Below are 24,560 nucleotides of genomic sequence, written 5' to 3' on the forward strand. Positions count from 1 at the left end.
TGACTATCATATTTTTGTTATGAGATGCTAATTTGTCTGCAAGGGTCTTCCTCTTCTGTTATGTGGAATACATGAGTGAGCTGGCTGGTTTTTTCTCTTATGGAATACATAAGTGATGCAACTCGGATGGGGTGGGGAGGTTGATGGCTATCCTGCCCTAGCCCAACTTGATCTGTAAAACGCTCAATACTAATTTGACCTGGCCTCAAGTTTGAATTTGTTCCAACACAATCTCAGCAAGCTATGTTTGATTGGGTCGCATTATCAGATTAGGTTGGTTTCAATGACTTTAATGGAGGCAAAAGGTTTGGGACGCGTTCTGTTGGGTTAAAATTTTAGTATAGAGGGAAAAAAATGGGCAGGGCAGGGGTAAGTCTGGTTGGGTGTCCTTGTTGCTCGGGCTTCAGGCTGGGTTCAGGTTTTGGAAATTTTTTCTAGGCCCTAGCCCATAATCCAATCAAGCTTGTTCTTGATCTAAGCCTGCATCCGTTCGTGATTAGGGCTCCCTTCGTAATTAGGGCTGAAGGCAGGTTGGATTACATTCGACCGTATTCGTTTTCGTATCCGATTCGGATATTTTTTTTTTTTTTTTTGATTCGATCAGATCTGGATAGTCAGTTCAAAATTTTTTCAGATACGGACATGAATGTAAATACATATGATTTTTCCAGATTCTGATTCGGATATCTGTGTAACAAGGCAACAAATTAAGTGATTAACTAAACCTGAAGTAAAATGAACTAGAATATGGGATGACCGTCATTTAAGATAATAATCCGAATATAGAATACTTGATTCGAATAAAATTTTTTGAATCACCCTGCATGAATGAAAGATTCAAATCTCTCGTTCGTCCATTTCATTCATCTTTTCTCTTCGTCGTCTTCAAGCAACTAGGATTTCAAGATCTCGCCCATTTTTTAGTCTTCACTCAGCGATTGCAACCGACAACGGTCATGAAACGCTTTGGAAGTGCTATAGATCTCGCCTACTGTGACGAGTAACTTTAAGCGGTATATCTTTATAAAATTATTAATTTTTATTATTGATGAATGTTTGTTAAATTATATTTTTTTAACTAAATTATTTTTTTATGAGCATGTCTTTATTGATAGTTTTTATCATTAAATTTTGCTCAAAATTTGATTAGTAACTCAGTCTGACTAAATTAAGTGATATCTCAGACTGAGCCCATCTCAAACCCAACCGAGCCCCCTGTTAATTGCCCATTTGAGATTTGGCATCCTTATAGGAGGGGTGGTTCTATATACACCCCCCCTATTGCTCAGGACACCCCCCAAAAATTAAAAAAAAATTAAATACTCTCTACACCCCCCCATTTGCTAAGGACACCCCTAAAAAATTAAAAATTCCTAAATTACCCCCCACCCTCCCCACCCCCTCACCTAAATTGCTCTCTACACCCCCCAACCCCTCCCCCCCCCACCCCGCTCTTCCCCTCCAAAACACCTCGCCAACGCCCAAAACCCCCCCGTTCCCCCTTCTCCCTCTCGTCGCCAGCATTCTCCCGATCTCCGACCACCTCGCCGGCTTCTCCCGGAACCACCTCGCCGGCTTCTCCCGAAATTTTTTTTTTTCACGGTTCGTGCTCCATTCGGCACTGGATCGCCGAACAAAAGGCTTCTGTTCGGCTGAACAGTGCCGGACAGAAGCCTTCTGTTCGGCACTGTGCAGCCGAACAGATCTGTTCGGTTGAGGGTTGCCGAACAGAAGGCTTCTGTTCGGCACTGTTCAGCCGAACAGAAGCCTTTTGTTCGGCGATCCAGTGCCGAACGGAGCACGAACCGTGAAAAAAAAAAAATTCGGGAGAAGCCGGCGAGGTGGTTCCGGGAGAAGCCGGCGAGGTGGTCGGAGATCGGGAGAATGCCGGCGACGAGAGGGAGAAGGGGGAACGGGGGAGGAGGGGTTTAAGGGGGGTTTGAGGGGTGTTTTTTTTTTTCTTTTCAAAACGAAACGGAGGAGGAGGAAGGGGGGTGTATGAGAAAATTTCAAGGGCAATATGGTAATTACACTAAAGGTTAGTTTGGGTATTTTCTTTTTGGTTTTTGGGGGGTGTCCTGAGCAATAGGGGGGGTGTATATAGAACTACCCTTATAGGAGGTGAGATCTTCAGCTTTCTTATTAAAATGACAATACTACCCATATAACAATGATCCCTAATAGAATAGATATATTTTCTAATTTAGCAAGCAAGAACCGCATATCCTAGTTAACAACAACAGCAGCAGCAGATTATTAAATATCTTAGAAGCTAAAATCATTGGCATGACAAACAAATATTTTCAACTAAAAAGATCTTTCCTTACTATATTTGAGACAACTTGCAACAAACCAACAGCGTGAAAGCTCCGATGGGATGCTATCTTCTGTCCGGAAACAAAAATAGAGCATTTGGAATGGCTGATATACATCCAACGACCCCAACCCAAACAACAATTGTTTGGATTTCCGAGGTAACCATCACAACACAACACAAAAATTTCCAGTTTCAGCTAATAGAGATCAAAGAATGGATTTTTGAATCATGAATCCGACAAATCGTGACAGGAATGATTCATGACACTTCCACCGAGGATAAGATCTCCTGGAGAGACGACACGGTTCCGGACACCGCCAGCGCAAGGCCCAGCACCAGGATCCCCAGGTCGGCAGCCACCGAGCCCCACCCCAGCTCCATCCCGAACACCTTCAGGTGGAAGGCCGCGGGCAGGACGAAGGCGAGGACGATGCACACGCTGCTCCCCACCAGCGAGAGGAAGTCGGCGAAGTTGGGCACCAGCATCGCCGCCAAGCTCACCGCCGCCACCAGCAACCACCGCAGCCAGGCGCAGTACCTCTTCCCGCAGAACCAGCGCTCCACCACCTCGTACACAGGATTCATCATCACCGGAAACGTGAAGAAGAGGTTGATGCAGAGGCCCAACTGGACCAGCACGGTGACGACGCCGGTGCCCAGGTTGGTGGTGATGATGTCGCGGGTGTCATCGCCGAAGGCGAAGTAGCCGAGGACGCCGAAGAGGCCGTACATGACGGCGATGAAGAACATGGAGAGCCCGAGGGTCCTGCCGAATTTGGCTTTGTCGGCGGCCTCGGACTCGAGGGGGAGGACCATGCCGATGCCCTCGAAGGCGTAGACGGCGACGCCGACGCCGTAGAGCAGGACGGAGGGGCCGGCGAAGGCGCGGAGAGGTGGGGGGTGGGCGAGGAAGGTGACGAGGTCCTCGCCGAGGACGACGGCCATGGCGCCGAGGTCGACGACGTCAGCGAAGATGCTGAGAGGAGCGAGGAGGGTGAGGGTTTTGATGGAGTTGAGGCCGAGCTGGAAGGGGAGCATGGCCCAGATGTAGAGGGCTTTGGGGGCGAGGAAAGGGGAGGGATTGGAGGGGAGGCGGAAGAGGTAGGCGAGGGTGTTGGAGATGAAGATGAGGTAGCCGACGCAGAACCCGGCCTGGCTGAGGACGATCATGGCGTCGACGGCGGCGCGGCCGGCGGGGCCGGCGACGGCGAGGCCAAGATCGCCGAAGCAGGCGATGTTGGAGACGCCCACGATCTTGGATAAGTCCTGGTCGCGCTCGAGGCGGCGGCGGGTGCGGACGAGGAGGAGCATGCAGTAGAAGGTGAGGGCGGCGACGGCGGCGAGGAGAAGAGCGCCGGCGGCCCACCCGGTGCGCATGAAGGTGTAGGGGAGGCCGAGGACGCCGGAGCCGACGATCGCGATGAATACGTTCGCGAAGGTCTTAGGCTGGGAGGAGAGGCGGGCGGCGGAGGGGTGCGGCGGGAGGAGGGGGCTCGTCGGGTCGACCAGGCCGTGGGTCGACGAGCTCGCCTCGCTGTTCTTGATGCTCTCGAAACCCATCTCGATCGATCGATGTTTTTCTTTTTCGTTTTACTCTTTGGATCCTTTAATTCATGGGTTGGCTGGAGGAGGAAGAAAGAAGGGGTTTGGATGGGATTTAGATGGGCGTTTGAAAGCAAGAAGGGGGAAGGGAACTCCGTTAAGCTAAAAAAAAAAAAAAAGGGTACTCCTCATATCACGTGTTTTTTATGGTTAGAAAAAAACTTGTGGGTCCCACGTGACGTTGGGAAAGGGAATCAATCTGCACCGTCAAATGGGTGATGTCTTTTTATCTTTTAAGCTGTATGCGATTCACGGCTGGCCACTGCGCGCCGGCACGTCGCCTCCTAGCGTATGTGGTAAGGAACGATGGGCGTGAAAATGAAAGGACACGTGGTTATGGGTGCTTCATTAAAGGTAGCGATTGGTGCATACATGTAGTCAATTTGGTGAGTCCAACTTTTATTTTTCCCTGCCTTGTTGCTGACGATGAAAATGGATTGGATAATATCCATTCAAAGCAGACGCGTGACTTCCAGCTTTCCTTGAGAGAGACTGTCATTTGTGGCAAAGATTTTCGAAATGCAGAAATTAATTTGGGCAATTATTATGTACAATATCTTCTCGTCTTAAATAATACTATTTATTTATTTATTTATTTATTATTATTATTATGGTAAATCGGCTACTCACATGGCTCTAGCATGAGCATAGCCAGCTATATCACTAACAAAAAAACTATACAAACTAGAAGGAGAAGTCTGCTGGATCCATAGAAAATCTCTCAAATGATGAGCGGCAAATGAGGCGACCTGATCTGCAGTTCGGTTCGTCTTCTGAAGAACATGCTTGATCTGGACAGCACGGCACTCCCGCATCATCCGTCATGTGTCATTGAGAAACAGATGCTCTGGCACCTCCCATCCCTCCTCCCATAATCGTTCAATCAACACAGCTGAGTTTCCCTCCAGAATGATATAGTCAACTTCTAGTGCATATCTCACGAAGGAGAATTCCTCCCATACTGCTCTGAGTTCTGCCCTAAAAGTTGAAGCTAATAATACTATTTATCAAGTACAATTAAAAATGCTATGGCTAGTTATTGCCCCCACTGTTTTCTAATTTATATCAAGTTTCATGTAATGCATGTTCGAGATTAAATAGAGAAATTGAGAGAGATATCGAGCTGAAGCACCCCGTTAATGATCCTAGCCAGCGCCATCAACATGATACATAATGAGAATTTGGCAAGATACATCTTTCTTTGCACAAATTTACTATTGGATCGCACAATGGCCATTTCAAAATAAGTGCAGATGGCCAAATCAAGAAATTTAGAGTATTTCGAGATTTGTGCATAATGCTATCTAATGGTTAATATCATGCAAAAAAAGGTTAATCTTTTTTCTTTTCTTTTGCACGGAACCTGCAACCCGAACTATTTACAACATTTCCGTAACAAAATGCTAAAGATCACCCCTCAATTCACCAGGCTAACATAAGTTGTGCTAAAGATCAAATTGCCACCATCATCCACATGCATGCAGTTTCTCTCTCTCTCTCTCTCTCTCTCTCTGTGTCCGTGTGTGTGTGTGGACTCGTTGGAATTTTTGACTCTTCTTTTGTTTTGCCCCTCTTTTAGCAGCAAGGCAAAGGGAGGAAAATAACAATGATTAGATGAAAGGACTGTATCATAAATAAATTCTTTTTTGCTTTTCTCCAACACCAGAGTGGTTTTACGTAGTGCGAAGATTAGATCTTGAGATTTCTAGAGCCATATTTGACTCGGAAACTAGGTATATGAGTCAATCACATAACCAATCTCTCAAAAACTTCGCATATAGGTTTTCGTATGGTAAAGGCACATGCAATGCTCACTTCTATATTATAGTCTGAATTTCTTATCAAAATTTCTTAGTTATACTTTTGACTGTATGTCGTCAATTTTTTTACTTTTTAAGTAATAAAGTAGATAATAGAATTCATTAAATATTGCTTAATTTATAGAGCATGCATTATTAAAAAATTAGTAACTATCCAAGACCCAAATCCAAAACCAATTCGACAAAATCCGATAATTGTTGGTGAATCATGCTAGACTTGAGCCCAACATAAAGGCTTGGTGGGTAAAGTTTAGGTCAAACGTTTAGATGGTATGTCCAAGCCTAATCTAAGTTGGAGGTACCCACTACAAGCTCTAACTATGCCATGCATATAAGAAAACTGTTGCAAAAATCAAGCTGGAGAGCCATTCTTAGGGAACAATGATCGATCTGGATAAACTTTACTGCATATTTTTTCCAATATACATCAACCTCTGTTTATGTTTTTGATACCAACTTTGTTGCGAGTATTTTGAAAGCTTTTAATTTCCAATTAAAATATATGGAATGATGAGAAACTTATAGTTCATTATATGTTAGTCCTAAATAACTAAAGCCATAGATTAATAGTTGTTTGGTAATAATAGTTTTTAGCAGTTAACAGTTGCAGTAATGCTGCAAAGTCCATATCAGGAATTATAATAGAACATTTCAATTCAAATTAATAAAAGTGAACTAATTGAAAATGCGAGACAAGCACTGCAAGCTGAACCCAAAAAATGGGACAGGAATTAAGAGACAGTTTGATGTTGTGTCTTAGCTGTTTATGATTGGGGTGCATTGTTGGAAAAATCACTAGAGAGAGAACTGTGTGATTGGAATTTAAAAAAAAAAAAAGGTGAAATGAGATCCTCTGCAGTGCGACTTTTGCACCATAGAGTATGGTACCATCATGGATAGATTTTTGTTTTGCTCAACATGGCATCAAATTTCAAAAGGTTGGAGTTTGGAATTCCAAACATTCTCAATTTGCACCTAAGATTAACTTCACACAATAAATGTTAGGGTGCTTCTAACTTATGCAAAAAATAAATGTTAAATAGACATTTTAAAAGAAGGGCCGTGCTGATTGATCAAATCTTTTGCAATTATCTACTCCTAATAGCTGAGTCTATATAAGGTTTATTTCACAAAAATTTCTCTCTCTCTCTCTCTCTCTCTCTCTATCTATCTATCTATCTATCTATCTATCTCTATCTTCTTTCCCTTCACTTCTCTCCAATGCGTTGCTCAAGCCCACAGCCTTTAAGGCATTCTTGGGCCAAAGATTTTAGGCATGAATGGCCGGACCGAGCCTAGAAAATTGATGCGTTTGACAAATGACAGAGCTCAAGCTTAGAGATTGAAGTCTTACCTAGTACTTATTTTTTATTTTTCTTTTATTATTTATTTATATTTGATGTATTTACCGATTTAATAAGATAACAAATATATTGTAGGTTGTTGGAAGTATTTAAAATATTTTAAGTTTTTTTAGTATTTTTTGAAAAATAAAAAAAAGTGGTGGTCCGAACTTAGAGTAAGAGCCAAACTTGGATCTGAAAGGTAGGCCGAAGGTCAAGCAGAACCTCGATAAATTGTATAATACTTTTGGCAAAATCTACTTCAAGCCTACCTTAGCCCGACTCATGAACAAGTCTACTCCCCCTCTCCTTACTCTTTCCATACACATATGGACACGCATACGCACAATGAAATGGCCTTTGTCCTTTGTTCCATCTCAAGCTTCGTATCTATCTCCTACCTTTTTTCGTCATATAGAGCACAGAATTCCCATCCTCCCCAATGAGCGCTCCTAGGTTTATTATGCACTTCTTCCAACATGCACCTATCCTACCATTCATGCTAATATCACAACCTTCCTCCTCGACGCCTCTTTGTTTTATTTATGACCTTCTTCCTCCTATTACGTATCCTTTCTACACATCATACTAATGCTATAACTTCTCTCCTATCCCTCCCTCCACTCAGCATGATACCCTCTCTCCTTACTATGGTGTTCTTATGATTGGAACTAGGCTGGGCTGGTCAAGTTTCCTTGCAACCATAGCCCGACCTGAGAAATGTTTTGGACTTCAAGCTGGCTCAAGTTCGAACTAGCATGAAACCAAACCCTAGCCCAATTTGAAGCCCAAATGAGCCTGACCAAGCCAGGCCGAGCTCCATCACAAGGTCCGATACCTTGACCCAACAAAGCTCGGCTCAATCACCCAACGTGGCACCGTAGGAGATACTGGTTGAATCGGATATATAATAGATCAAAAAACTATTAACCCGAATCCAACCTATTTATTGAACATATCAAAAAGGCATATCCGAGCCATCTAGTTTGATCTACAATGGGTTGAAACAAAATAAATGGGTTAAACGGTTGACCATCACCACCCCTGCCATTAACAATGTCCTCCTCTTCCGTTGTTATCTACCTCTAGTCTTTATTGTTCTTCTTTCTCTTGATAGTGTGAACCCTTCTTTTGTATTTATGCCATTATAATTGTTTTTCCTTGTTTATTACCATTGCCCCACCTCTTTTATCCTTAGATTGAAAAGATTGCAAATTGAGGTGATGAAGCAAAACTAACACAAACAGTATGAAGCATACTTCTTTTGCATATATAACCTTGAGAAATATTTATTATCGGAAAAAAAAAGGTTAAAATGTACCTCAAAAAACAAGGATGTCATGTTGTTACTGCCATGCTCCTTCATTTTCATTCAAATTACTTAAATTGGATTCAGCTAAAAAGACCAAATTGCTTCCCCCCCCAATTTTCATGGTAAAAATTAGTAGAGCACCAATGTAGTCTTTTGCACTCTTCACTTTTGACAGGATTACTTTTTATATTTCCCATCTCATACATCTCTAATCCCTATTTATACACTTCCTGGTTTTGCCAATCATCGCCTGCACTTCCTTGGACATTTGCCCACATATAACTTCATGGATAAGATCCCATCCATTCTTTTCACTTCTATCTCTTTCATATCTTTCCAATTTTTATTGGGAGAAATGGAAGGAACCCCACCGCATTATAATTATCTAAGTCCAGATTTTTAAGATGCACTATTCAAGAATCAAATCTAAAACCTTTGATTGATAAGAAGAGGAGTATAATTATAGAGGCAAGCCCCAATTCGATCTCTTTCATGAGGTTGGCCATCCCGCTAATACTTTAAATAAACCAACATAAGAGGACATTTCATATTTATGAGATACTTACAATGAAGTGCTTCAATTTGATATGGTGGAGAGCCAGCAGCTTTTACCTTGCTTTCATACCTTTTCAAATCAATATTATAAATATCAAGGATATGACTACTAGAGCTGATGCATATATGATGCTAAGTTTAACTTGACATTTAGATATGATAATTAGCAAACAATATTTGAGCTAATGTGCATGAAGCTCATGAATAAGTAGTAAAAGCCAACTTATGGGACTATTTTTGATTTTGAAGGCATGCAACTTCCTTTTTGACTTTGAGCTAATCTGCATGAAGCTAATTAATATGGGTAGAAACCAACTTGAGGTACTAACTTTTCGGTTTTGGAGGTTTCAAACTTCCTTTTTGACATTACTTTGAGGTTAATTATCTAAAGTGGACTCTACATTTAAATTATTGCCCGAAATAATTCTAACTCACCATAAATTTTTAAAGACTTATTGATCCAGTATAACTTCAGCCCGCTGAACGAGTATAATTTTGCTTTACTGGTTGAATACAACTTCGTTCTAATAACCGAGTATTTTGATTTGCTGATTGAATTTTGTGTCTATATCTTGGTACTTAACTGAAGATTAATATCCTTCCAAATTTTTTTATTGAGCCTGATGTCTTTTTTAAAGGCCCACCGACACTTGGTTCATGAACCATGGTCCTGTACCATGAAATGCCCACAGATGCTCCCTGCGGTAGCTTTCAATTTTTTATTAGACTTGTAGGAGACCAAACGAGCTCGTGGCCAATAAACAAGTACAACTTGCCCAAAAGGGTAGCAAGTTTAAAAAGTGGAGGCTGTAACATTTTAACGGCCGTCATAACCTTCTGCATGATAACTGACAGCAATAAAGAAGATAACTTCTCTGATTGGCCGGATCCAGGTCGCCCTAGTGGCAGTGAGGAGGGTCGTTCTTGTTTCAGAATATTTAGGCTACCATGGATGATGGTGTAATTTTTCAAACTAAGCATATATTTAGAGTGACAAATAAAGCAGTAGTTTTGTATGTATTTAATCACTCTGAAAATAAGAGAAGAAGAGTTGTCTAGAACGCTCTAGAGCTTATTGTTTTTTGACTTCTGTAAATGTACCTGTATTCGAATGATATAAATTATTTATTTTAGTAAAAAAATAAATAAAATAATAGACTGTGGATTAGAGAAGGAGAGTTGTCTAGAGCGCTCTAAAGCTTATTATTTTCTGGTTTCATTAGATGTATATGTATTTGAATGTTATAAATCATCTGTTTTAGTAAAAAGTAAATAAAATAATAACTTTTCTAACTGCCAGTTATAATGCAAACATTGGTCATCAATTGTGAAGCAGTGAACTATACTTATGGAATAATATATTTTAACCAAAAAATAGAACCAACTGAAAAGGGTCATTATTTTGATAATTTTAATACTAAAAACTCAAAATCATGACGGAAGGACATAACGGCCGTTATAGTTGTTATGACGGTGAAAAAGCCGTTCCTCGGTAACGGTTAGCCGTAAAAATGGAAATGAAACAACGCCCCAACCACCAAACACCGATTGGCGCCGCCTGGACGAATTACCCGCTCCGTCTTATCCCACCTCTCATCAATTCGCTTCGTCTTCTCTACTCTTTTCCTTCTCTTTGGGCGAGTCAAAAACCCTCTCCCACTCTCGTTCCTCCGCGCTTCCTCTCTCAATCCCCACCCTCTCTCGCGCTCGCGCTCGCGCTCGCGCGTGCTCTGATCGCTTCCATCTGCGACTGTTCTGTCTCTCTTAGCTTCTTCCTTCGAGCGGCCGAGGAGTTGGATTGCGCCGCGGGGCTAGAAGGGCCGTCCGTGGAAGGCGGAGCATGGGCGGCGGCGAATTAGGGCTTCCAAGGGAAGATCGTCCGGAGAGACCTTGAAAAGAACTCAAAGTGGTATGATTCGGTTCCCTATTCCAGTTCGTTGGCAGGTTTTTTGTTGATTCATTGCCCATTTTCTTGTTTATTTTTTCTGGTTTAGGGTTTTCTAGTTCTGGCATTTGATGGATGCTTTGAATCGATGTGCATTGAGATGAATCTTTGTGGATTTTGGTTATCTATCCTTTCGTGGGAACTTCAATTTTTGGATAAATATCCTTATAATGAAGTTTGGAGTAAGAAGTAATAAATGCACCCTCAAAAGTTGAAACTTTTTTCTGGGAATTATGGGTATTGTGACCTCTTTGTGTTTGGATTCGGAACAAGGGAAGGAACTCCTTCTTTGAGATAAATGTCCTTGTATAAAGGAGTATCGAGTACACTCGAAGGTTGAACCTGTTTTTGGGAAGTTGGGTATATTGACCTATTTGTGATCAGTTCAAAGGTATCACGGGTCATCTTTTTATTGTTATGGAGATATGGTTGGTTGGTATTTATAATAGCTTAGTATATCCAGATCAGCCACTTGGCTTTTGCATTCTCTCACAGGGACAGTGCTGCGTGGTTCTTATAGCAAGGTTTTCTCACTCTTTTGTGAGTTGGAACATGTTGATGCCACTTATAGCATTTTTCTTAAGAATCTAACAATTCATTGATATTAAAGCATGTCATATTGATAACAATTGAAGATCAACTGATTTTTCAATTGAGTACGTTAGGATCTTACAAGGAAACATTTTTTTGACAAAACTAAATTGAGAATTTTTTAAAATACGGGAACAAATTCATCTAGTTTTAATGCTTTTAACAATGGATGGTTCCTAGACTTCTGGATATTTGGACAATTGGGCCCATTTTGATACCTCACAGGGGTTACAGCATGACCTGTTTAGAAAGTAAGATAAATCGAGAGCCTTTAAAAAATACATGAACAAATATATGAAGTTTTAATGCTTCTAATAAAGGATGATTTCTAGATGTCTAGATATTTGGACAATTGGGTCCATTTTGATACCTTATAGTGGTCACAACCAAGGTTTGCTGTACCGGTCGGTACCAGTCGGTACCGACCGTACCGTACCCGTACCGATGGGTACCGGTATCGGTACACCAATGTCGGTACGGTCGGTACCGAGCGTATGGTACCGTACCGACACTCGGTACGCCTATACTAGTGCGGCACCGGTACGGGGTTCGGTACCGGTACGGCGAACCTTGGTCACAACTGACCTGCTTGATTCTAGATTAGGAACTAAGGTACATGATCCACAATTTGGCACCTCGATGTGGATTGATCATGTTGAATAATTTAATCACCAGAGAACTAGGAATTGCCATTTATGGAGGGCGATAAGCAACAAAGCCTCTGCAGGAAAGAAATTGGTACCTTGGAATTTTTAAAAAATAAAAGATGCCATAAGGTGTCAGGTTGTGAAGCTCTTCTGTATCATCCTCATGCACATCCAAGAGTTGTTGTCCTGACATATTTTAGTTCATGTAGAATGACTTTCTTTCCAGTGAAATAGCCATTGATTGGATAATTGTGGTAGAGTTTGTTATTGTTCTGTGCCATGTGATTTCTTATGTAATGAGCATAAAGTCACATGCTTCAAGAAAAGCCAGGCCTCCTAAGATGAAATTTGTTAGGGAAAACAACTACCTGCATTCTCGACCGATCACTTTACTTTGGATATAAAAACAGTCTTTTAACTGCATGGCATCATGTTCTGAAATAAGACCACAACAAATTCTAAACAACTATAGACATCACTTGGCCTATTTACCATTCAGGCAGCGGCAACTGAAGTGGTTGGATTTTTAGGATTTGTTCTGTTTTGCTTTTGCCATTGTTTAAAATAAAGCTTTTGGCTTTATGCTAGGAGTCAAATGGCCAGGGTGGTCATCGGTTAACCTGACCAAAAGAGAACTTTTACTAGGCTATTGCCTTTCAGCACCTGACTGCCAACCTGGACCAGGCTAGGTCATTTGGAAAAAAAATTCTGGGCCTTGCCCAACCAGGCCCATCCCAATCATATTTTATGTCTAATAATATAAAACTCAAGGATATTTTTATGATTCACATGACTTGCTATCTAAAAACTCAAATCAAGTTTAAATCATGAGATACCAGATTGAGTAATTTACTTTGAAACAGGATTTTTGGTAGGAGAAAAATAGTAAAACTCCATATGTGAACTTTTAAAGCCCAATATAACATATCCTAATAAGAGAGGAGCACTTATAGATTGTGCTGATCAAAGGTTGTGAGATTGCAGCCAGATTTCACTATGTCAATCAAAATGATGCTGTAGAAAGAAAACCCTGAGAAAATGTTGGGTGACAGTGTTTTGATAATAGGTCTGGGAATAACGAGAATGGAGGAAGAGAAGGGTTTCATGAGATGGGGTATAAAGACTAGAACTGCCATGCCAAGACAGATTCTTCTTGCACTCCCTTTATGTGCATTTTGTAGTACCGAGGCAGTGCGTAGAGAAGCCCATAGAAACTCATACATTGGCAGGGTATTTTCTTTGTGAAGAGATGAGAGGAGCCATCTTTTATGGTAAATCCAAATTCTTAGGCATCGGTGAATGAGTGATTTGATGGAGTTGTCTATATTCTTAGCAAGTAAACTAGTAGGATAGCAATAAATTGTTCCTATAATCAAGAAAGTAATTGAATAATCTGATTTAGTAAAAAGACACATATATACACACTTCATTTATACTTTAGACATTCTATGGTCATGTTTGAATGTTTGCCAATAACCACAAGCAAATGAAATTGCAACTTAAGAAAATGACAAGGCCATATAATTTGTATGAACATCCCTGTAGTTTAGATTTATTATATATATCTAAAAAAGAAGTAAACAGGATGGTAAAATGCTGCATCAAAAAACAAACAACAAAAAAAAAAAAAAAACAGGTTGATGGAATGATGAGATCTAGAGCCATTACCTGCATTTGAAATTATACTCAACTATATTTTACATTTGATGTGATAATCTACTTGATCATTGGACGGGACATATGCATGAGATTTGTGTGACATATAACTTGAATAATTTCCTTTGATGTTGATATGCTTCCACTTGGACTTTAATAATTATATTATCTTTTTGAGAATATGAATCAGTTAAATTATGAAGCACATTTGGGATAACAAGTTATAACATTGTGATAACTTTTTTTGTACTCTATTGGCACCTGTGCACATCATCGTTTATAGTCAGTGGATCATATTTGTATCCTTTGTGCGAAAGAAGGATTCACCTTCCTTCGCACCCATCCACCGTTGGATCACCCAATGCACAAATCTCAAAGTGCTCTGAACTCCATCATTCACACATGCATGGATCTCAAAGCATGCAGTGGATGATTCAGTGTGAATGAGCATGAAGGAAGGTGAATCCTTCTTTCACACAAAGGATACAAGTATGCTCCAGAATGAGCAACAGGATGTCACTGATTATCAACCAATACCTATGAAGGCACTATTGTTCAAGTCAGCAAATTCTAACTATTTATGATTCTACATATAAGGGAAAAAAATGTAATGTTATGTGCATTGGAAGAGATTATGCTGTTATCGTGGATATAAGACTATAGTGAAAGACAAACTAGATGGATTAAGAATTTAATTGTAAATCTAATTTATTAGTAGCAGAGAAATCCATTAATGGTTCTTTCTCTCATATCTATCTATTTGTCTATCTATTTATATCTATACATATATTTGCTAGATTTTACTGGAGAGTTGGAGGAGTGTGGAAATCACCACTTGTCCCAAAAGCTTAAGCTGATAGGATGAGATAGATTTATTTATATATTATATATTTTTTTACACTCCCCCTCACACGTGGGCCGGACTTTCCTTTTAATGGGCGAGGCCAATATATGAAAGTTTTTTAATAATGGGGTTAAAGAGTGCGGAGACAGGGTTCGAACTCAGATCCTCTGCTCTGATACCAAGTTGAAATCACCACTTGTCCCAAAAGCTTAAACTTTTAGGAAAAGTGGTGATTTTAACAAGAAGACAAGTCAACAATCAATTATTACATCCATTTTTGATTTTTTTTCAAACATCTTGTTTGATGAAGAAATTTGAAAAGGCTGAGACCTCCTTCAGCTCTTTAAGGGAAGTTAGTTTAAGATAGTAATGGGATCATGCAAAATATTAGCGGCTATAAGCACTGTCCACAATTCATTAATCAGTAATTACCTTTAAAAAACCAGTTGAGTTTTAAGTTTAGATTGCCCACCATGTATTTTGCAGTGACTAATATTTTAAATCCTACAGGCTGTGCGCATTATGTGCTTGTGTATATGGGATGTATTATCAAACACATAATCTTCTTAACTTTTATTGTGAAAATTATTAAAACCAGGGCATTGTTATCTGATTCACGTGTATATGTGTGTTTTATCATTGTTTTATGAACATTTCCTCCAAGGATTTACTCATAAAGTTGATTGCCCAGTAGTGGGTGCACTTTGGTGTATTAAACGTTGTACCATGACCAATTTAACAATATGTCTTTTGTTATTTTCATACTTTGATTTGTAGTTCACTTATACCTAATGTCTCATACTTTTGCATCAGTGGGTGCACTCTGGTGTATTAAACGTTGTACCAAGGCCAATTTAACAGTATTTCTTTTGCTGTTTTCATGCTTTGATTTGTAGTTTACTTATACCTAGTGTCTCTTTTGCATCTTCTCATTGTTTTTTAATCTTTGGATACCTGCATTGAAAATTTGGAGGGATTCAGAGTTGAATTCTTTTTGACTTATACTCATCTCTGAAACCTTTTTTAACATGACAACTATCTCTGGTGAAAGCATCCTTAGTTGTATTTGTATCTCACTGTTTCAGATTTTACACACACAGGCATATATATATATATATACACACACACATATACATCTATATACATATATAATGTCAGTGTGTATGTGTCTTTGGAAGTCCATGAATCATTTTCTTTTTCTACTGGTCCTTGGAAGAAGATATTTTTCTTTTAATTGCCTTATGAACCTCTATGATCAATTCATATGTTTTTCCATCCCTTCTATGCGAGGCTCAACTCCACATGTGATTGGATGGGCATGTATTATTTATATTTGCATGGTTTTGTGTTTGAAATGAAAATTCCAAGGTTATATATGGTAGGATATGTTATTTTACATGTTATGCAGACAATTACTTTGAACCAAAGCATGCCACCTTTTTGACACATTAATTTAAGATTTGGCCACATTTGGAGCATCAAAAATGAGTTCTTTACTGAAATTTAGTATGTTAACAATGCCTTATCCTCTTTGATAAGAGGAAGATTATCTTATGCCTCAAGGATTACATCTCACATTATCTGAGTTTTTGTATACTCTCATGCCTTGACCTTTTTTGAACATTATAAGCAAGCAATATTGTCCCATGTCCCCATCAGATTCACTGGTATTGGAACATTGTAGATTGACAGACTGACTAATTCTTGTTTTGTGTAATAGTTGTTCTTTTTGATGTGGAAGGCCCTACCTTATTGTCATTGCAGCTTGACAATTTGAATCATTTTATACAGCTGTCTCATCCTGCTACCACAATTAAATGTTGTCCATCTTTACCCAACTATTGCCTGATCCGATATTAATAAACAACTAGTTTGGACAGAGTTCATCAGGTATTGGTCCTATCTTAATGATTGCAAGAAAAGTTAGGCCTGTAATCAAGGTTATTAGCAGGATGGAGCCTAAGGTTTAATTTTGCAGCTTGTATTTGGTTGGGTCTTGACCTCTGTTAGTGCAAGAATTTTCTATTATTGACTTTATTACTAAATAATTATGGTTCTGATCATATCCATGGTGCCTGGAACTAACACAAATTTGTTTGTTGCAATAGGTTTTTGTTAGCAAATGGCAGAAGATCGGGAGGGAAATTATGATTCTAGTAGCCACTCCAATGAGAATAATCATGAACAGTTGCACATTGAGCCTATTTATGAGGCCTTTCTCTGCCCACTTACGAAACAAATTATGAGGGATCCTGTTACACTAGAGAGTGGGCAGACCTTTGAGAGGGAAGCTATTGAGAAGTGGTTCAAGGAATGCAGGGGCAGTGGGAGGAAGCCAATTTGCCCATTGACACTGAAAGAGCTAAATTGCACTGACCTGAACCCTAGTATTGCTCTAAGGAATACTATTGAAGAATGGACCCAAAGAAATGAAGCTGCTCAGCTTGATAAAGCTTGTAGATCTCTCACTTTAGGAAGCGCAGAAAGTGATGTTTTACAAGCTCTAAACTTTGTCACTTATATTTGCCAGAAAAGCAGGTCCAGTAAGCATGTTGTAAGGGATGCGGACTTGATACCTATGATTTCTGGCATGATGAAGAGTAGCAGCAGGAGAGTGCGATGCAAAGCATTAGAAACTCTTCGTATTGTGGCTGAAGAAGACAACGACAATAAGGTTGTCCTTGGGCTTGTTGCTGTTTTTTTTTCAGCTGCTTTTGCATCTTTCTTGAGTTGTATGTTTCTTGATGATATATTTTTAATTTCCTTGATGTGCAGGAAGCTATGGCTGCAGGGGACACCATTCGTACTATTGTAAAGTTCTTGTCACATGAGCATTCCCAAGAAAGAGAGGAAGCTGTCTCTCTTTTATATGAGCTTTCAAAATCTGAATGTGTGTGTGAAAAGATTGGTGGGGTCAACGGAGCAATTCTTATACTAGTTGGGATGTCAAGTAGTAAATCAGAAAACATTTTGACTGTTGAGAGAGCTGAGAAAACACTAGAGAATCTGGAAAAGTGTGAAAAAAATGTGAGGCAAATGGCTGAAAATGGTAGACTGCAGCCCCTTCTTACCCTGCTCCTTGAAGGTACCTTCTACTTATTATATCTATATATTCTGTTTGAAACTTCTTTTCTTTGTTGCTTGTACATTGGCCATGGAGACTGACTATACAAGAGATATATGAATAATGCATGGTATGTAAATGCAAGGGGAGGGATGCTTCCATAAAAAAGTAATAAGTTATAGTAAAATCAATTGTGGTTTGAATATATCAGTGCATCTTTGCAGTATGGAGGTAATTTCTGAAAGTCTCACTGAGTGCAATGTATCAGTGAATTTTTGCATCTTGTGAATTTTGGACAGATGAAATGTTGCTGCACCAATTTTTGCAAGCTATTCACCTCAATGTATGCCATGAAAAATTTTGCAGGTTCACCTGAAACACAGCTATCTATGGCTGCATATCTCGGGGAGCTTGTTTTGAGCAATGATGTGAAAGTATTTGTCACCCAAACTGCAGGCTCAGCACTGGTTGATATCATGAGAAGTGGGAGCAAGGAAGCAAGAGAATCTGCTCTCAGGGCATTGAACCAGATTTCATCCTATGAAACAAGTGCCAAGATACTAATCCAAGCTGGCATTCTCCCCCCTCTCATGAATGACCTTTTCACTGTTGGTGCCAACCAGCTCCCCATGAGGCTGAAGGAAGTCTCTGCAACAGTTCTTGCTAATATTGTGTCTTCAAGTGCTGGTATTGAGTCTATCCCACTTGGTCATGACCACCAAACCTTGGTCTCGGAAGACATTGTTCATAATCTACTACATCTCATCAGCAACACAGGTCCTGCAGTTGAGTCTAAGCTCCTTCAGGTCCTCGTTGGACTTACAAGTTCTTCCACAACTGTTCTAAACATAGTGGCTGCCATCAAAAGCTCTGGTGCTACCATCAGCTTGATTCAATTTGTGGAAGCTCCACAGAGGGATCTCCGCATGGCTTCTATTAAACTCCTCCATCGCATTTCACCTTACATGGGTCAAGAGCTGGCAGATGCCCTTTGTGGTACTGCTTGCCAGCTCAGCAGCTTGATCAAGGTCATCGCAGAGAATAATGGGATCTCTGAAGAGCAAGCAGCTGCTATTGGGCTTCTAGCTGATCTTCCCGAGGGGGACTCACGCCTCATTAGGCGTCTTCTGGATGAGGGGGCCTTCGACATAATCATTTCCAAAGTTGTCAGGATTCGGCAAGGGGAGACTCGTGGTAGTCGTTTTGTCACTCCCTTTCTTGAAGGGCTTGTAAGAGTTCTCTCAAGGCTGACATATATTCTGGAGGATGAATCTGATATCGTATCCCTTGCTCGCGATCATAATCTTGCTGCACTTTTCACTGATCTTCTTCAGATGAGTGGGCTTGATAGGGTACAAATGGTCTCTGCTATGGCATTGGAGAATCTCTCAAAACAGTCAAAACATCAAACAAGAATTCCGGTTGTCCCGGAGCAAGGATTTTGTTGTTCTATATTCCCATGTCTCAGTAAGCAGCCTGTTGTAACTGGCTTGTGTCGAGTCCACCATGGGATCTGTTCTATGAAGGAGAGCTTCTGTCTGTTAGAAGGGAAGGCAGTGGAGAAGTTGGTTGCCTGTTTGGACCATACAAATGGGAAGGTTGTGGAGGCTGCCTTGGCAGCCCTGTGCACGCTGTTGGATGATGGTGTGGACATCGAGCAAGGTGTGATGGCGCTATGTGATGCAGATGGGATTAAACCAATACTTGAGGTATTGCGGGAGAACCAAACAGAGATACTCAGGCAACGAGCTGTTTGGGCTGTTGAGAGAATTTTGCGGACGGATGACATAGCTTACGAGATTTCAGGAGATCAAAATGTGGGGACGGCTTTAGTTGAAGCTTTTAGGCACGGTGACTATCGAACAAAGCAGATTGCCGAACGAGCACTGAAGCATGTAGATAAGTTGCCCAACTTTTCTGGAATATTTCCTAAGATGGGAGGTTGATGGGTGGGCGAGGACAGAAGCCTTTTTTGTACAGTAAGCTTGTATGTCTTTTTTCTTTTGTTCCCTCATATTTATCTGTTTCGCTCCCCAAGTTATTGAAAGATTTGACATTCTCGTATCTTCACTGCATTCTGTTTGAATTTTTTATATTGGGTGGGATTTTTTTTTTCTCTTTATTTTGAATCATTCAGTGTGTTGATTGTTAATGGTGCTATTCATCAGTTGAAAAATAAAATATCATGATGGCATTGGTCAAAGCTTTCAGGTATGGTGCTTACCAGATGAGGTAGATTAGTGAGCCATGTTTCATAGATTGCAAAACTCCGGGGTGACGGGTGGAAGAGGATGGAAGTGTTATTTTCTATCATGCATATTTACTTTCTTGTCCTTTTTATCTGCTTTGCCTTTCAGAGACTAGAGATTGTTTATATGTTCATGAAATTCTGTTTGAATTTTTTTTGGTGGGATCTTTTTTTGCCTTTCTCATTCTTATGAAATATGAAGGGTAATGATTGGCGTTGTTATCAATCTGTAACTGAATACAGTCGATCCAATTAGTAAAAGTTTTTGTGTGGACTTTACTCATGCACAAGGTTATGCATCTTACTTTCTGTTCGGTCATGTATATTAAATTGATATAGAGTAGAGATTGTTTATTTGTTGATGAAATTCTGTTTGAAATTTTGTTTGGTGGGAATTTTTTTTTTTACCTTTCTCATTCTTATGAAATAGGAAGGGTAACAAATGGCACTGATAATACAATCAATCCAAATTATAAGAGCTTATATATGGACTTCACTCGTGCACAAAGTCATGCATCTCTCTGTTCTTCCAAGTAATGTATATGACTTTTTCAAGTTCTTTTTTTTTCCAGCCATGTATATCACCATGATCAAATATTTACGAATGCTCTTGTTACTTGATCATCCATTCCAATTAGGAGTGTGCACAATACTTAAATTTGACATTCGACTCCAACATATTTCGAGAATGGAACAAAAAAGTAAAAAAAGAACTCTGACTGATAATAAAATAGTAAATACCACAAAACTGGGAAGGCAGGGTTACCCCTGAACTTCACCCCTCAGTTACATCCTTCTTATCCATTCTAGTCTGCAAAACTGGGAAGGTGGGCTTAACCCTACGCTCATCACCTACATCCAACTAGTATCTAGTTTAGCCCTGTGCTGCACCCATCACTTTGCTTCTAACAAGCATATAGTCTACAAAATTGTGGAGGGAAGAGTAATCCTTCACTGCACCGAAGGCCCCGAAGCTGACGACGGTGGCACCTCTGTTTTCATATTATCCCTGAATGTGTTGTTGGCCTTATTACCTATATCACCACCTCCCATCAGAAACTCGCTGCTTCTACTCTCTGGTGGGCAGCATGGAAGGTCACTGCGAAAGGCTCTGTTATTTTCTTCGATGTTGCGATACCGGTGGATGCGGGTGGCATGACAAGTGATGATGGCATGGAGGAGAATGCCTGAGAAGGATTGAAGAAGAAGAAGAAGAATCGGCGACTTACACACAACAGAGTGTGGGTGCAGCCCATAAGGTCAGAAAGAAGAAGAAAATACATAGGAGACGGAGTCGAGACATAATTATTCTAAATAAAATTTCCAGAGTGATGAGCCGCGAATGATGCCACCCAGTCCGCCATACTGTTTATCTCTCGGAAGACATGAGTAGCTCGATGAGAGGCGTACTCTCTCAAAAGACTACGAATGTCGTGTATCAGTTGCAACCCGCCAACCGTACGACTTGAATCTTGGATCCACTTGATCATCATGGCTGAGTCCCTCTTCAGGACAATATGGTTCATTCCCGGCACTCGTCTTGCATAGGGGACACCCTCCCATGCGGCTCTGATTGCGGCACCGACCACAGTCTGATCGAAGAGCTGTCGGCTCCCAGCCACCATAAATCTGAACTCTTGATCAAAACCCGGCGCCACCCTGCCGTCGAAGTTTATCTTGTCTGGCATCGAAGCGAGGATCCCACAGGGCGTTTGGGCTGCCGGCTTGGGGAGGGCTCCTTGGTCGTCCGAACATGTGTTGAGCCGGCTGTTGGGACCGAAAGAGATGACGACAATGGTGGGGACGCCGCAGAGAGAGGAGAAGTGTGCTGGCCTCCTTCTTGAGGCCTTCTTTCCTCTACCTGTATCTGGTTTTCTATCAGCTGGAATCGACGCCGTTGACGAGCCATCGTTCGGTTTTCCTTGAAGCTTCTGTCAGGAAAAAAAAAGGATATAACCTGCTTTAATATTATGTGGAATCCTTTATCGACAAGGATTCGGAGGGAGCTTGCGGTGGAAGGGAATCCTCTACTTGGCTACTCCATTGGCGAGGATTTGGAGGAGGAAGTTTGGTTTTGAAGGCAATTCTACTTTGATTTTTTTTTTTCTTCTTCTTTATGTATTGCGGGTCTTCTTGGGCCACAGGATTCGGCCTGAGAGGTGATCGAGTGATATAGGCTAGTATCCGAATAGCCTGCCCAATCCATAAATCCAGCAGTAAATCAGTTCTGGACCAAACAAGCCTTTAGACTACTTAACATTAATAACATAGCACTAACATGTGCATCTAGTTACACTAGCTTGGTTTAACAAATTATCAAGGGCTTCGAACCACTGAGGTTCTTATGGTCATCATCCAGTTATTGAGGAGATAGTGGATTACGAGGTAGTGGTGAGAAAGAACTTGAAATATTGCAAGTGCAAGAGCTTACAAAAGAAAGGGAAGCATTAACAATAGCCTCAACAAGTATGACCCCGTTTTGTAACCTTTGTATTTTGAAAGCACTTCATTCGTAAACCATGGATACATTACCTAGCTGAGAGATAATGGAAAAGTGCTTGAAAAGAATGATAAAAAATTAATAATGGCTCTGTTGCTCAGGTTCAGGCTGTGGCTGAATGGTGTTGGATGATGCTAATTTTGTGACTTTGTCGTGTTTCTATGCAATTGTAAATCTATTATCGTGTTTTTTGCATACAAATCATATATATAGTATCAAGCAACGTTTGCCATACCGATCGGTACTGATGCATATCCACTCATTCCGTACCGTACCCGATATACAGTGATCTACTGGCACTCGATATACTGAACCAGTTTCCGCACCAAGTATACCGATACTATAATAAAATGGTACCAGTATAGAATTGGATACCGAAATGGCAAATCTTACTATCAACAATATAAGAGTTTTACTAAATGTATGAAAATAAATGCCTATGCAAAATTCATTCTTACATAATTATTATAAGTTTCCCTAATTTGTATTAAATATTATAGTTGTACTAGAATTTCTTTTAACTATAATTGGCTAATATTGCATCATTGGACCCTATTTCCACTTGTACAAGAATCATAATTCTTAGCATAAAGATGAGTTGTTCCAGTCCGAGGACAGCATGCCACATGTATAGCACTTTCACTATTTATACAACCACAATTCAATTTTGTAAAAAATGCTCGAAAGATTTCAGTAGCTGTACAAGTAGTTGTTCAAAATCAAAACATCCTTGTACAGGGTGAGTTTGTACTTATTTTAAGTTTTCTAAATTTGTCCTAAATATTTTATTGATGCAAGATACTTTTGTGGTACATGGCTAATAATATACAATTTCCCTACTTATACAATGGTCACAGCTATTAGCACGGTAATATCATGTTTTGGTACAAGGCATTTAGTTGTATAAGTTGCTTGACATAGCCATGACACTTAATAGGCAAGTTTAATTGAAGTACAGAATGGTGCCTGCAAACGTTCAGTAAAACTTACTAGAACTATTCTCGGAGATCATTTTTTGTATTATAAATGTACATATGTTTATGTAATGATTATTATTTAGCTGTTACCGTATTATTTAAACTAAAGCAACTATTGTTTAATATTTTCTTTTCCTCAATTAAAAACATTTTTGAATTAGATATCCATGCAAGTTTAGAAATGTTCATCTTGTTACCCTTGACATGGCAAAATAACATTGCTGTTTTACATTTTTTTCCCTTCATTTCTCATTTTGATATCGGCTAACAATTATGGTATCCTAAAGAAAAAAGCACTTTTATAAAAAAATATTATTTTTTATCCTCAAAAAAATTCTACTCAAACTCCACAGCATAATATGGATATATTTCTAAAAAATAATCAAAAGCTTGATTATTATGCGAGGATATTAATGTAGTTGAGACCATAGTTTAGTTAGCATGAAAATTGATATAAGAAAAAGATGTTTATTGAAAAAATTTAAAACAAAAGAATATGATAATCGTCCCTTGTATACTCTTCTTTTAAAGTGAAAATTTTGAATGGGAAAACCAAAAAAAAAAGTGCTGCTGCCCCTCACCATTAAACGTTACATTTTGATTATTTTATGTTAAATCAAAAGATAAGAAAGTCAACTGAACTCAGAGAACTCGGAATGAATCTCACCGGCAGTCAGTCCTACATGGGGTGTGGAGTCATGAAACATCGCAAGGGAATAGGTCACGCAAAAGGGCACGGAAGGATCAAAGGATTGGTCTGGCCATGCAAATTGGGTACAATACACAGGTAGTTTGAATCATGAGTTACCATACCAGCAAATTGAGGGAAAACTTCTATTTTTATCCAACATCATTACACGCTTCAATTATATTGGCATAGAACTGAAGATCTATTTTATTCTGGTTTAAACCATGCATGTTTGCATGCATGGTTTAAACTTTAAACCATAAGCGCACATTTTTCTTCTGAGATGCCTACTTCTTAGCGTCTGGGCTTTGGGTTGCATCTTTCGCGTGAAAGAATGATTGATTTTCTTTTGCAATGTCAGACCATTCGATTGCACCATACACAGATCTGAAAGCAATGCACACTCTTTCTCCGTCCATCTGTATATATCTTGAATCTGTTATATATCTCA

The 24,560-nt window shown here is 39.9% G+C and overlaps 2 protein-coding genes across 3 annotated transcripts; one reads left to right on the top strand and one right to left on the bottom strand.

The window, feature by feature from the left end:
* Positions 1–2,300: 2,300 nt before the first annotated feature.
* Positions 2,301–4,163, bottom strand: LOC103720110 (amino acid transporter AVT3B-like). Its single transcript, XM_008809670.4, has one exon. It carries the CDS (start codon positions 3,875–3,877, stop codon positions 2,576–2,578), a length of 1,302 nt encoding a protein of 433 aa, XP_008807892.1. The 5' UTR covers positions 3,878–4,163; the 3' UTR covers positions 2,301–2,575.
* Positions 4,164–10,558: 6,395 nt separating this feature from the next.
* Positions 10,559–19,906, top strand: LOC103720109 (U-box domain-containing protein 44-like). Of its 2 annotated transcripts, none has more exons than XM_008809668.4 (4): positions 10,559–10,893; positions 16,741–17,306; positions 17,408–17,717; positions 18,063–19,906. In XM_008809668.4, the coding sequence occupies exons 2-4, from the start codon at positions 16,755–16,757 to the stop codon at positions 19,640–19,642; spliced, it is 2,442 nt and encodes an 813-aa protein (XP_008807890.1). In that variant the 5' UTR covers positions 10,559–10,893; positions 16,741–16,754; the 3' UTR covers positions 19,643–19,906. The 2 variants fall into 2 exon arrangements, with proteins under 2 accessions (XP_008807890.1, XP_008807891.1); XM_008809669.3 differs by having other exon boundaries at positions 10,560–10,858.
* The last annotated feature ends 4,654 nt before the right edge of the window (positions 19,907–24,560 follow it).

The sequence above is a fragment of the Phoenix dactylifera genome, chromosome 2, assembly GCF_009389715.1.
Source record: "Phoenix dactylifera cultivar Barhee BC4 chromosome 2, palm_55x_up_171113_PBpolish2nd_filt_p, whole genome shotgun sequence".
NCBI classification, from domain to species: Eukaryota; Viridiplantae; Streptophyta; class Magnoliopsida; order Arecales; family Arecaceae; genus Phoenix; species Phoenix dactylifera.